The 15,024-nt window shown below is 43.5% G+C and overlaps 1 protein-coding gene across 1 annotated transcript in view; it reads right to left on the reverse strand.

The window, feature by feature from the left end:
• Positions 1-6,272: 6,272 nt before the first annotated feature.
• Positions 6,273-15,024, reverse strand: part of antxr1c (ANTXR cell adhesion molecule 1c) — a 63,360-nt gene continuing 54,608 nt past the window's right edge. The window contains exon 18 of the mRNA XM_039788778.1: positions 6,273-6,809. Coding sequence (XP_039644712.1) covers positions 6,552-6,809 — 258 coding nt within the window. The 3' untranslated portion in view covers positions 6,273-6,551. The remainder of the gene's footprint in view (positions 6,810-15,024) is intronic.

Consider the following 15,024-nt stretch of genomic DNA (forward strand, 5'->3'; position numbering starts at 1 on the left):
GCAATTATGACATATTTTGTCACAGCAGGAAAAGCACACGTGTCACTAATAACATTAACGAGGGCTCTGTTCTGTTGGAATGTCCCAGTGAGGCAGCATGCACAATACCAGCACCCTGAAACTTAAAGGCTCTTTACACCTAGGGGTGGGAATCAGAGGCCTCACGATACGATATCACGATACTTATGTCACGATACAATATTATTGTGATTTTAAACATATTGCAATATTCTGCGATATAGTGCAATTGATTACCTTATTTCCAATTTCAAATGATGTCCCCAAAAGGAAACTTTGTCATCATCTGTTTTATCTAAAAAGATACATTTCTTCATCTTTTGTTCATCTCACTTCAATTGTATTGCTGCACAATGGGATTGTCAAGCAGACAAACTGACCAACACAGATAATAAAAGATCGATACTTGGCGTCTGTGTATGGATGCAGTATTGCCACGGAAAATATCGCAATACTATGCTGTATTGATACCCCCCCCCCCTATTTACTAACCTGACTCCGCCAGATAGATTGCTTCGCATTTGCTCGGCCTACCCATCTGGGAACTTTCCGTTGGAGAACTTTTGGGAAGGGGCGAAAATACTGGTTAGCTGATTGGATAAACCATCTGTCTATCACCGCCTATGTTGGTGATAGATGGGCCAAATCAACCAGTCAGATCAAACTCTTGCCGAAACCAGTCGGGAGAAGAGCGAAAACATCTTTTCCTCCGAGAAAAGCCTCCAGTGCTGTTTTTTGCTCTTCTTTCAATGAAGGAATACTTTCTAATTTGGATAAAACTTGCGATATTTACGCTCTTCTCATCCATGGAAGCTGCCATGTTGTTTAGACTGAACAGTTGCTTCTCGTTGCGTCACACCTAAACCCGCCTCAAAACCAACGCTGATTGGTCGGTCGTTTGGCGAACGGCTCCAAATTGTCTCTATCTCAAGATGCCAGACTGATCTGCGAGTAGAAAACTGGCGCTCGCGAGATCAGGACGGTCTCACGAGGCTACCTATTTACACCCACACAGGTGTTTTCTGTTCATCTGGCTGATTAGACCTCTTCCAAGGACTGTCTTCTTCCTGAGTATCCTGTTAGCTCTGTGGCACCTGTTAGGGTAGGACAAATCAGGAATCGGTAGATAAAGATTTGTAACCTAATACATTTCCATCAAAGCTCCGGCCCACCTTCAACCTGAGCAGAGGTCTAATCAGCCACGATAACTGAAATCACCTGTGTGGGTCTTCAGAGGCTTCAAGCAAATAACTGGAATTTGGCCATTGTTAATTAGATTATTTACACCTGGGCATTTCCTACTGTGACCTGGGGAAAAAAAAGTGTCTTCCATTAAAAAGGCCTGTTGGTGCCATCATGTCTTCCCCTGAAATCAAGAATATAATGTTAATTTCTATAAAGACCTTTACCACAGCAGATCATTTCATCACATTCATTATGGTGTGCCAGTTCAAGGGCACTACTGCTCTATGCATGCTGGCTCATTTGTCCGGATTACTGGAACCTTTTTCAACAGAGTCAATCGTTTATGTAATTAATGACACCTGTGCTTTTCCTTCCTGCTGCCATAAGTTAAAAACATCTGCTGTGAAAAAAAGGGCCTATTTTGGACATTCAGGAGACTCTTTGTAGGTACAGTATCAGTTTAATATGAATAAGTTAAAGTGCTCATATTATGCTTTTTGGCTTTTCCCCATTCCTTTATTGTGTTATATATCTTTTTGTGCACGTTATAGGTTTACAAAGTGTAAAAGCCCAAAGTCCACCCCAAAGGGACTTACCATCTCCAACAGAAAACACTGTTCACAAACTGCTCCAAACAGCTCTAATGTAGTCCAGCCTTTACTTCCGTGATGAACGTGCGTCACTTTGTAACACACGTTATAATGCTCGCCTAGCTGCTAGCGTGGCACGCCCTCATACTCTGCTTCTGACTGGCTAGTAGTCCTTACCTAGCTACTGCGCATGTGGAACTCCCAACAAAGATTGTACAGAAGTGAGATGCCTTACTCTGTAGCTAAAACAGAGAGCTCAACACACAGGGTGAAAAGAGGAGCTGCAGCAATGTGCAGTACAACAAATATATGATGTTTTCTGAAAATTAAACCACATAAACCTATTCTGGTACAACCTCGAAATACAATTTATGAACCTGAAAATGAGCATAATATGAGCACTTTAAGCTAAACAGGACCTGGAGCATAGCCAAAAGCTTGGTAATTCCAGCTCGTGATGGTAGCCAAAATGAGTGTGTGGGTAGTACACAGGGCTAACTGTGAAAGGTACACTTATCGACTGTCCAAACCTGCTGGGGTGGAGCTGCAAAAAAAAAAAAAAGGGAAATTCGACTGGCGAGACACTGAATCCTGTGTTACACACGAGTCCAAGCAGAAATCACACACAAGACACTGTCCAGTAGAAGCTTGGAAGTCAACCTTTATTGATACTGTTAAAAAACAATTCATGTCCACCAACAAGAGAAAATATCATTAACGTCTTTCATATTTGCTTCAGTACTGCTGTTTATACGTGTAAAAACACTGATTAACATAATTCATCTCCTCTTGATTAGGACTGACGTGGAGCTCCGTCAGCCTCTGCAGAAGTTTAAACACTGATCCTGCATCAATGCTGCGTTTATACTGAATGTCTATCTTGGGTGTTACAGAGGTGAAAGGAATTAGCACATTGTAAAAAACAAAGCCTCTTAAGTCTCAAACAGTAATGCTTTTGAAACCTTAGTTCAACAATGTTTTGCAGTAATAAGTGGAACATCTACCAGCCATATCTGTAAGTTCTGATCAGAGCAGAGATTAAACAAGGAAATGCACACTGCCGCGTCGAAAGTAATTATATTTCTGCGTTTCTGTCCAAGCTTTTTTAAATCAAATGTGTCTTTTTTTTTTTTTGATCAGAAGCTAAAAGGGTTATGGGAAATCCAGTTAAATGTGATACTAGAAATTGTTAGCAAAACGTGATTGTCTAATTAGTTTATGGTAACCATTAGCCTAGAAATCTAGACGCACCCTAGTGGTAGCAAATGTAATTTGCAGCCAGGTTCAGTCTAGCAACTCTCTGTTGGCTTGCGAGCTGGAAAAACCAAATTCTGGTCAGGCCAATCACATCGTGTATAGAGTCGGTGGGCGGGATTAACATAAGGACGGCAGAGTTGCGACGGTTCCATGTGAATTCCCTGCTACTTGAAAACAAAGAAGATGGCTGCTGCTGCTGGCGAACAGCGGTCTTTGGAATCGACTTTGGCCGCGACTCTGGAAGACTTGGAGTTAAGCGCTGAAGTCATTCTTAAAAAAGGGAAGATGCGTTCGGAGTTTTGCCGACCGGATACGGCAAAAGTTTAATCTATCAACTAGCGTTGCTCTGGTTGGCTATGAGTGCAGAGGGAATTGGAAAGACAACCGTTTATCCCGCCCCTCGGATTGAGCCCTGCCAATGGTGAGTTCCCAGACCCAACATCTTGAGCCTACCAATACATTGTAATTCTTTTGATTTGATGGCGACAACTTGTCATTCAAAACAGTTCTAACTAAACGTAGCTGTATTGGGATTTATAAATCAGATTTAAAAAGCATTTTCAAACAGTTCATATGCGTGGTTGGACACATTAACCAAGCAAACATATTCTTTCAGCTCAGCTTTAAGGCACTGAGAGCGATTAGGAATGCATGTAATAGCACAACGGTACACGACATAACTGATTGACGTATATCAAAATAAAATAAAAAATAAAATTCCAGAAGGAATACCAGCATTTTTCAACCTCTTTTCTAAACCCTGAAGTCTAAAATCTCATAGTTCGGTTCTTGTTTTTTGGGGGAACATTTTTCCTAACCTGACCAGCCAGATGGTTTGTTACAACAGAACCATCTGAGAAGCCGTCATTGCGAATTGTTTGGGAAACGGCGGTCACTTTCCAAAAATACCTGGCAGGTGAGTGGATAAATCTGGATGTCACTTTTCAACGTGATTTTTTTTTAAACAGTCGCACCCACCTTAGTCTATATCTAGGATGTTCCACTTCTGGGATTGCTCCGGTGCCACCGCAAATTCCGCCGGTGGATTTATGAGGACTATGGTTAAAGCAGAGAACTGTTCCCGCTTCGGTCCCCCTACAGGTGGGAAGCGGAATTGTCCATTACCGCTGTTGTAATGTCTCATTATGTCTCATTCGAACTAAAACTTGCATAATGTAAAGTAATGGACAATTCTGCTTGCAACCTGTAGGGGGACCGAAGCGGGAAAAGTTCCTTAGTGTTGCTTTAACTGCTCCTCAGATCTCTGCAGGGTAAATCCAGACAGCTAGCTAGACTATCCAATCTGAGTTTTCTGTTGCACGACTAAAACTACTTCTGAACGTACACATGTTCCACCAAAACAAGTTCCTTACCCGAGGCTATTTTGCAGAGGCACCGTGGCTATGCCCGGTGCTTAGCGCTGCCCAAGACGATTGTGATTGGTTTAAAGAAATGCCAATAAACCAGAGCACGTTTTTCTCCCATCCCGGAATGCTGCGTGGACTAGCCAGACCCTTCCTCCCAATTTAACATGTAGTCACTGCTAACATGTACACGTCGATAGCAGCACCGTTTTTCAAGAACTAAATTGTGTGGCACCGTAATGCACACCAAGATTCACACCGTTTTGATTAGTTTTTTTCTGTTGCTTTTTAAAAAATCATTTTTAAACATTAACGGTGGCGGGATCACATTCAGTTTCAAATGTTTTTCAGTGTAGCTTAGAGGTTGTGAAAACGCTGATAAGCCTTATATGACTTTTAACTGGCTAGCTGTTGTGTTTCTAAATTCTGCGCACAGTGTCCGTCTTGGTGGTTGGACACCTTGTCGATATTCAAGTACTCTCCTCTGTTTCTCTCGGGGAGTAAAATAAATTAGATGCTCTTTGAACTGCCCTGCAGTTGCAATGTGACCGGTGATGATAAAACTGAAGACATAAAAACACACACATATTGGTATCAAAGTACAGTTATCAGGATTGTGTATAAAGAAATGGTGATTTCTGGTTGTTCGATTTCAATGTCCAAATGCTAACAAAAAAGGAATACATACTGTAGTTGTCCAGCAGTGTATGTGCGCAGTTACCAACAAGAAAAATAAAAAAAATATATATTGCTGTATTCTAAATTCAATGAAACATGAAAAGGTGGTTAAGGACAAAATCCAAAGCCTCAAAGATATCAACCAACGTAACATTCAAAAACACATATTGTAAAAACATACCTTCCATATAACATCTGTACACTTCCCTGTCACTGAATGGTACAACAAGCGGACCACGGAATCATGTAACTATCATTTCTGTTTTAAAAGGGCAGAGATTTTTTATTTATTTTTTTCCCCGCATGGCGTTGGATAAAAGAAACATCCCAAAAAGGTGACGAAAAAAAGAATCCCTTTGGCACTGAGAACAATTAACAATGTCTGACATTTCACACGTTTCTTATCTTAGTTACTCAACACATGGCCAATTAAAAATTCCTTTGAAAACCTCCTAATTCACCGCCACAGCGGATGGAGAAAGAAGCCAATCCGTTCTGCAGGTCTACCATGGTTACTCAGACTTTCATGTACAACCAACTTTTCGTCTTAACTCTTGACGACAATGGCCTAACTCAGTAGTTGATAAAGACGACTGCAGTATTCCCCTTTTGGACTTCCTGTCCCTACATGCTTTGCTGTCCAGCAACAATCCTCCCTGATCTCACAAATGCCAACACTGACTAAAATATTTTCCCGAATAGCCCTGTTCACCCTCTGTGTGCGACACAATGCCAAGTCAAACTGCTTATTTTACTGCTCTTTATTTTGCACTTGAAGGTGCTGTAGGTAGGACTGTGAAGATCCAGGACTTAGCCAAATAATTAGAACATCGACATCTTCTCAGTTCCCCCCTTCCGCTAAAGCCCAAAATGGTCTTCTAAGCCCCTCCCCCCCCACAAGGGAGAATGAATGCGTGTGCATGAGCAGTGATTGACACGCAGTTAAGACACCACCCCCTGGCTCTGATTGGTGCATCTGAACAGGGAGCGGTGGATTTCTGCAAATCACACTGCAGGCTGTAGGTGGAGCCAGAGGAGCCGAATGGCCTGCTACATGTAGTTCTACTGGAACATAGGGTCAGTTTCAGCAAATATGACAGAAAGTTAGTTTTATAAGGCTTACCTACTGCACCTTTTAAACAATAACACAGTTTTCCTGGTTTTCCTAAGTATTTTAGAGTTTATCATGCCTGGTGGCAGCATGTTTGAAATGACTTAAACTGCCAACTTCCAGTTTGACTTGACACTCCAGCCCATACAAGAAGGGGAACACAGGAGACTGGGATTGAAAAAACTGATCTTTGGCCTATAGCAGGAGCATCTTTGGCTTAGCGAGGACCACAGCCTTCAAACTGAAAGAACGGGTCAACAGAGCGGTCAGTCTGTGATATTAAAGCGGGGTGCGTTGGGGGTGGGGGTAGGGGGGGGAGAGTTGGGGGAGGGGGTTTGTCTGTGCGATTCAGGCTCGGAGGCTGGGCGGCGGGCGCGATGGCGGTGCACAGGGAAGCCCCGGGGGGGTGCGGGATGGCGGCGGTCCCGGGGGTACCTGGCCTGACGGGGGTGATCTGGCAGGAGGGCTGGCGGCGGTGGGAGACGGGGAGGGGGTCTCCGGCTGGTAGTCTGGGGGCGGGGGCGAGGGGGTGTGGATCGGGGTGCGAGGTGGCGCCTTGGCTGCCGCTGACTCTTCTTTCACTCTCGTGAAGTTGATGCATCGACCCTGAAGGGGAAGGAAAGACACATGCAAGATTAAAAAAATCGCAAATTGATTAGATTTAAAGTGGCTCCTGTGATGAATCAATCTATTTCTATATGCCAACAACTATTACGTTTGGCAATAAACCTTTTATTTTGTCTTTTGTCTTGTGCTCTGAATGAACAACAAAAGTTCGAACGGGAAAAGTATGAAGAGAAATTCCACAGCTTAAGGTGTTTTCACTGTTGATTTGTCAAACTGTTGAACTGTTTTTTGTTTTTTTTTAAAGTTCAATACATGCAACATCTTTCCAAAAGTCAATCAGTAATCGTATTGAATAATCGTGATTTCAATATTGACCAAAATAATTGTAATTTTTTATTTTTTTACATAATCGAGCAGCCCTAACAACTATTGGATGGATTGCCATTACATTTAATACAGACATTCATGGTCTCCACTGACTTTAATGATCCCTGACAGTGCAGATCCACCTGGCCGTGCAACGCTTCTGTCGCGCCGCGCTCCTCTTTATTCCTATGGGCGACGTCAAGCGACTTTAACGTGCCCGCAAAGATCCCAGGAAGGCAAAATGCTGCGCATCAAAAAAGCTGGCCGATGCCCAGCTTTACGCAAATGAATCCGTTGAACGCGACGCGACTATGCAATGGAAGTAGACGAAAATCTTTCAAACTAACCTTTGTCGATCTGAAGTGAAGACAACGGTATGGCCTATTTCTCGCTTAAAATGTTTTCAGAAACACGTTTCGGTGAACTATTTTCGTTAAATAGCCAGAAGCCAGACCCACGTGACGCGTTCGTCCAATCAGCTGCCGGTCAAAGGGCGTGGAGCATCAACCGTGGATGCATTACGTCGCGACACCACGCTTCAGTCGTGTCGCAAAAGTGGATCTGCACTGTGACTTTTGATCTATAGGGCCACCAACAGGTCCAAATCTTTCCAATGATTGGAGGATATTGATGTCACTCACAAAGCTGTGTGGAATGAGTACAGCTCATTCCATCTGAAAGCGATGTACCTGATTTTTAAAAGTCGTTCCTTTACTGAAATGTCTAAAGAGAAGAAGCATGAATGAACACAGGAGACCGGGCCCCATTTTGGGACTACGGTTGAGCTACAGGAGGGTAACATTCTTGCAAATACAGCACTATAGAATGTAACGTAAGTGAGAGAAAGTAAGACAGAGGGAGAGAAGGTCTTTGGAGATAAAGAGAGGAAACAATACCCGAAAGAGAAAAAAAAAAAAGATAATAAACCAAATTTAAATAAAGGCAATTCTTCAAAATCCCACTTGAAACGTTTGCCCTCTACTCCAGCCAACCGCTCTTGTCCTCTTGCATTTAGCCAAAACATCTTCACATCTACCACATCATTCTCTTTATCACACATATAGTCATATAGAGGTCACAAAAAAAACATTCCCTTCATCCCGAGCAAAACAAAAAGTTGAATAAAGAGAGCCGAAAAAAGGACAAGAATCTAACAGCGACCACCAGTTTCTGGTCTGTCGCCACTTATCCAGTCTGGCATTCCTAGTCATTAATATAAAAAATGCCTGGATGAGGATCTTCTCAAATTCTTTGCCTCATGGAAAATACCTGCGGAGAGGAGATGTGTGCTTTCTTTGGGCAACATGCACAAACTCTGTAATCTAGCGCTGCAGGATTTATTGAAAATAATGGGTGACTAGTCCTAAGCTAAGTTACGCTAGGCGGCTGCTGGCGGTGGCTACATATTTAGCGCGCACAGATATGAGAGTGGCATGTGTCAAGCTTTTTCTTTAATTATGTAAACAAGTACAGTAACACCCCGGTGTTGCTGTTAGCTTGTCAAAGTTATTAAAACAAGGTGCAAGGTGCCTTTAAAATGTGTGTAAAGTGTGAGAAATAAATGACTTGTTGAATGTTGAACTGCATGTGGAGGGCATGTAAAAAAAAACTAAAAAAACAACTTTGCTTCATGTACGTCGTCTGTTAGCACCCAGCTGCGGTTTGAATCTATGGACATTTTCCTGGATTAAAGAAAGCCACACTCGCTCGTTCTTTCTCACTGACCTCCTCCACTGTCTACACAGTCTTACCAAGGTCATAAAATTGTCTAGGCCTGGGCAAAACGGGTGTGTGTGTGTGTGTGTGTGTGTGTGTGTGTGTGTGTGTGTGTGTGTGTGTGTGTGTTTAGAGACATGTTTGGTTGGTGGAGACAGTTCTGGCAGTTGTCTGCGTAAGGTATTACCTCATATCCTTTAGCCAGCTAAATGCTTCCCTGGGGAGGCTTGTGTTTATGTGCACGAGAGAGAGAGAGAAAAAAAAAAAAAAAAAGAGAGAGAGAGAGAGAGAGAGAGAGAGAGAGAGAGAGAGAGCGAGAGAGAAGAGAGAGAAAAAAAAAAAGAGAGAGAAAAAAGAGAAAAGAGAGCGCTCTACCTCATACTCTACTCCCTGACGTCAGTGTAATGGATGTGGTTTGGCGACATGCACACACGCGCACACACACACACACACACACACACACACACACACACACACACACACACACACACACACACACACACACACACACACACACACTCATAATGGCAAACTCCTGTCCCAAATGTAGATAACTTCATCCTTGTGATCTTAACTCTGGTCTATCACTGGTTAAATTATGTGGTTATGGACGTACATACAGTATAAGTACACACACACGCACGCACACACACAAGCAAAATGCACAAAGGCATTAAAAAGTTTCTGTGTAAGCCAAACCATGAGATTGAGCTTTATAATGATACTCTCAAAGGCTCACGCACACACAAACCTACTCCGGTCTCTATCGTATTGTACTGAGCAAACAAGAGGAGGGGTTGTTGAGTTCACTACTGGAAGAAAGTGTGTGTGTGTGTGTGTGTGTGTGTGTGTGTGTGTTAGTCAGTCCAGGATATGAACACTACAGGAGGAGATACCATTGTTTGTTTTAGTGTCATTGGATTAATTAGTAAGAACTAACTACATCAGACTGATGACGTACTGTACAGTACTGTAGCCAGGCCGGTCTCAAGGCTGACATTCAGCTGTGGCAATTGGCATTGGCTATGAAAAAACGTGCCATGGCGACAGAATGACCAATGAAGAATCCAGACTGAACTCGGCCAACTCTGCCTCATGTAAAGTGTGAGTGTTCCTTTTAATTTGAAAGTCTGCCAGCTTTTGGAGGGTGTGACTGTGCTCTAAAATGTCTGTTACTGGTGGGACTGTGGCAGAAAAAGTAACACTAAATAGCTTTTCAGGTAACACTTACGGCAAGGGAAGAGGTGTCCCGTGCTTGTTTCCACTCTTTGAAATACAACATTACGCTACCTGGAAAAGAGCACGCCATGCTGGCTTGGGAGAGGTTTCTGCCGCTTCGTTACAAACTGCTAATGACTTGAGGAGGCGACATCATTTGAGTGGAAAGAGAGGCCTGATTTCTTCTAGGAAGTAAGCATTGCGTCATGCTGAGCTTACGCATGCAGCCATCGCTAAAAGCAAGAAATTGGTTGACTAAGGAAATCAAATCTTTTTTTTTTTTTTTATCTGACTGCCAGTTTGCGTCGGTGAAGATGTAATCGTAAGCTCATGGTGACCGTTTTTTTCTGTCTGATTTGTCTCAGGAAAAGCTGAAAGTAAATCCTGTCTCTGTTCCTGGTGCCAAGAAAACACTCTTAAATGTGGAATTCCCGTTAAAAAAGATCATTGGAAATGTTCTGCTAATAAGGCACGATTTTAATTAGCGTTTGGGACGGGGCCTGATCAGCGGGGGAGTCGGCTATGGAGAGTAAGGATAGAAAAGGTGGAGAACAGATTGAGGGAGGGCACGGAAAAGTGAACTGACAGTAACTGACAGTGGATACCGAATGTAACTGGCATACTGCGCAAGTGCCACACATACATAGTTATCACAATGTGACATGCAGTGAATAAATATGAGGCCAAAAAGCAGCAAAAATCTACTTTATAATTCATTACACATGAAGATATGACTCATATGAGTAGGGCTGGGTACCGAATTCAATACTTTTTAGGCACCGACTGAATTGCCTCCTTAGTATAGATACTTCAATACCTAAGGAGTAAATCTCATCAGTGCCAGTAAACCAATAAGCATGCAGCATGCTTATACCAAGTTGTAAAAATGCTGTTGATTGGCTGTCTAATGTCATATGACACGTCATAGAGGCGGGAAAAACTCTACATTACAGTACGTTTGGTAGCTACGATCTAGGATGATGTCTGTAGAGGTTAGTCATCCAGGTCATAGTTATCCAAGGGAGGACGATGGTGGTTCAGACGTGGCCTCGGGTGTCTCCAACGACCATAGCGGCTGTCGTTACAACAGCCAGTAACGCTAACCAGCGAAGCGGCATCGATCACCTTGACAACGAACCCACAGAGGTTGGAATAACTGAGTTCCCCTACCGTTCAGTCAGAACTGAAGACTTCGAGCACCTTTTAACTGAGTCCAGTTGCTCTCGATTTTAAACTTCTTTGGACACGATCTAGCATCTACCTTGCTATTGAGCATGCTAACATGCTCACAATGACAATGTTAACATGCTGATGTTCAGCAGGTATAGTGTTTCCCATGTTCACCATTTTATTTTAGTGTGTTTGTATGCTACTGCAACAATTACAAAGTGCAAGCAACGTGACATCATGAATTTGCGTAAACATACACGGCCACTTTCTTAGGCCAAGTGGCGTGTAATCTCTACGCATTTTGAGTTTTCCGCGTGTATGTCTGCGCTGTATACAGTGGACGTAAATATACACGCCACGTGGCTTGTTATCGCAAGAAGAAAGCGATGGTCGAGTTTAGGAAACGTCACACACGGGTTGGGTTTAGGAAAAGAAGAACTGGTTGGGTTTAGGAAAAGAAGAACTGGTTGGGTTTAGGAAAAGAAGAACCGGTTGGGTTTAGGAAACGAAGAACCGGTTGGATTTAGGAAACAAAGAACCGGTTGGGTTTAGGAAACGAAGAACCGGTTGGATTTAGGAAAAGAAGAACCGGTTGGATTTAGGAAACAAAGAACCGGTTGGGTTTAGGAAACGAAGAACCGGTTGGATTTAGGAAAAGAAGAACCGGTTGGGTTTAGGAAACGAAGAACCGGTTGGATTTAGGAAACGAAGAACCGGTTGGATTTAGGAAAGGAAGAACCGGTTGGGTTTAGGAAAAGAAGAACTGGGTAGGCAAAGAAGGAGGGTTGATAAACACGCTAAAAAGCGAGTACGTGTCTTGATAACACGCCAATAATGGTATACGAATTGGCGTGTCATACATACGCCACTGCATGAGATCAGTCTGCATCAAAATTAGTGAAGGTGGAAATGATAAAGAATCACCCAACACCTTGATACATTAAAACTGACTTTGCTGAATGTGTCAGAGGGATTTAAAACATCCCCAGAGAGCTTTCTGTACTTAGTGACCTCCCCATTGAAACCAAACTGTTATCTTGGGATTTTTTTAATACCAAGGGTCCAGGCAATAAAACTAAACCATGTGGCTGATAAAACGAGGAGAGAAGATTTTACCAGCTCTCACACACACGAACACATCAGAAAAAAAACTCTCCTATTGAGCTACAAGGATGTGTCTGGGTGCGAGCTGCGGTTCTGCTTTTTATCCGATTTATGGCGTCTAATGTGAAGCAGGTGTGAGCTGGCTCAACGGGATGGAGACGGGCCAGCGGAGGTGTTAGCCAGCACAGGAACACCAGGAGTCAATGAGACGGAGACACAGATGGAGGACGGGATGAGTAATGGCTACAGATGACTGAAGCATTTTCAGACTGTAGACGCACTAGGAGACTTTTAAAACTGGGCCAGTTTGGAACGTAATGTTGGGTTTCTCAGGCTTTTTTTTGTGCCTTTTGAGAGAAATGCAATCACCCAAGGATGGATTACAGTAGTGACCTTAGCCACCACTACTTTCGAGGCCGAGGAGCATTTCATGCCACATTATTTTGTGGAGTTAAGCCTGATTTATGGTCCTGTGTTGAATATACGCCGTAGGTACGCCTAGATACGCACCCTACACCGTACCCTACGCTGTAGCCTGACGTGCACCTCCCCAGAAATGTAACTTCACGTTGTGGCGACGCAGACCGCCACAACTTTAAAAAACAGATTATATTTGGGTTAAGGCAATACCCCGGTTTCTCTCACGCCATGTGAACACCTTCCCCTAGCTAAAATCTGAGTTCTCATAGATAACTCCTTTAGTAGCCGGTGTACAGGTGCATGTATACACCTTAACCCGGGGTAAGCTCGGGCTACGTGTCCGTAGGTTATGACTGCCCCTCCCGACTCCGCTGCAGTGGTTTTTGACCCGGAAATAGAAGAGAGCAGATGGAAGCAACAGCGCCAAAAACAGCAAAAACACAAGCTTTAAACCTTTATATCCACATAGAACTCCCCCATGACAAGTACTATCAAGAAGACCCATTTCTGGAAGGCCGAGGAGACACATATTCTCTTGCTTTCCAAGTTGTTGTGATTTTGACAAAGGTCAACCTGAAGAAAAAGCCTTATTCTGACCGGAGGTAGAGTTACTCCTGTTATTACGTAAAATTTCCAGCACCACGGTTTCAGAAATAGGGAAGACGCACAACAGGGTTTCCGCTATGTACACCACGCACCACCGTTCCTTCGGCTGTTTATGAAAAGTGATAAAGTCTTGATGTTAAACTGTGTGTGTAAAATGAGCGCCGCGGTGACAGATGACCCTACGGTACCGTCTATTTGCTGGATGGTTTCAAGGTAACGGTCGCAGCTACCATATAAGTTAGCAGATAAGCCCGAACACTGACGTCCAATAACCTGAAATGGTTCCCTAACCTGGGTGAACAACGGATGGAAATCATGCAAGCACACCGTGTCGGCCCTCCGGCTACTGGTAATCGAAGTCCTTGCATGCTGATATGCAAAATGCTACGTTTCACCGAGCGGGACAAAATACTCCAAGCTTTGCGGAAAACACCTGTCAAGCTCCAGGACCGAGAGATTCGCTTCTCCACCGACTTCAGCAGCTAAACGGTAGGCAAATCTTCCAATCTTGAACCAAAAGGAGACAGATGATCTGCAGAAGCCTATTTCATTGATAGAACTAAAAGAGGCCATTCAGAGGATGAAAAAAGGGAAATCACCGGGGTGGGATGGAATACCCCCTGAATTTTATTTGTTTTTCTGGGTGGAGCTAGGTAAATTCATGCTGGATATGATCCACGCAGCTGTGGATAGGGGCTCATTTGACCGAGACACCAACTCTGCTATTCTCACTGTTCTCCCCAAACCGAATAAGGATCCCTCCCTCTGTGGCAATTACAGACCCCTGTCACTTTTGAATTCAGAAATAAAAATATATGCTAAAGTCCTGGCTTCACGAATTGAGACACCTACGACTAAATTAGTACATCATGACCAGACTGGGTTTATAAAAACGCGCCACACAGCTGATAACTTATGTAGACTTCTCCATACGATATATTTTTCTAAAGATATTAAGTCCCCATGTGCTGTTCTATCATTGGACGCGGAAAAAGCCTTTGATAGACTCGAATGGAACTATCTCTGGCTGGTCTTGGGAGCTTTGGTCTTTTCAGGCAACATATTTTCCTCCCCCTTCCCAGTATCGAGAGGCTCCCGTCAAGGCTGCCCTCCCGTCAAGGCTGCTCCCGTCAAGGCTGTCTCCTCTTCTGTTCGCTCTCTCCCTCGAGCCTCTTGCGCAGACAATTAGGCGGCACCCCTTTCTCTCGCCCATATCCTTCTGTAACACTTCACATCACATATAATTATTTGCGGATGACATTCTGTTATACATAAATAATGCGCCAGTGTGTATTCCGATAGTATTGGACGTGTTTGAGGAGTTCAGCACTCTCTCAGGACATAAAATTAACTTGACAAAATCTTATCTCATCTCTCGATACTTCCACATTGCCAACACACATACCAGTGGTTGGGACCTCATATACTTGGGCGTGGATATCTTCCCCTCCCTGTTCTCCATCTCTAGCAAAGATTTCCAGGGTATTATGAAACGGGTGGAGGGGGACTTGGAGAGGTGGACGCGGCTCCCAAACTCCTTACAAACGCGTGTTCATAATCAAGATGGATGTTCTTCCTAGAGTGAACTTTTATTTTAATATGATACCTCCACATGTTCAACTTTAACTAGGCCATCTATCAGAGTGTAAGTTCA

Source organism: Perca fluviatilis, chromosome 21 (assembly GCF_010015445.1).
Source record: "Perca fluviatilis chromosome 21, GENO_Pfluv_1.0, whole genome shotgun sequence".
Taxonomy (NCBI): Eukaryota; Metazoa; Chordata; class Actinopteri; order Perciformes; family Percidae; genus Perca; species Perca fluviatilis.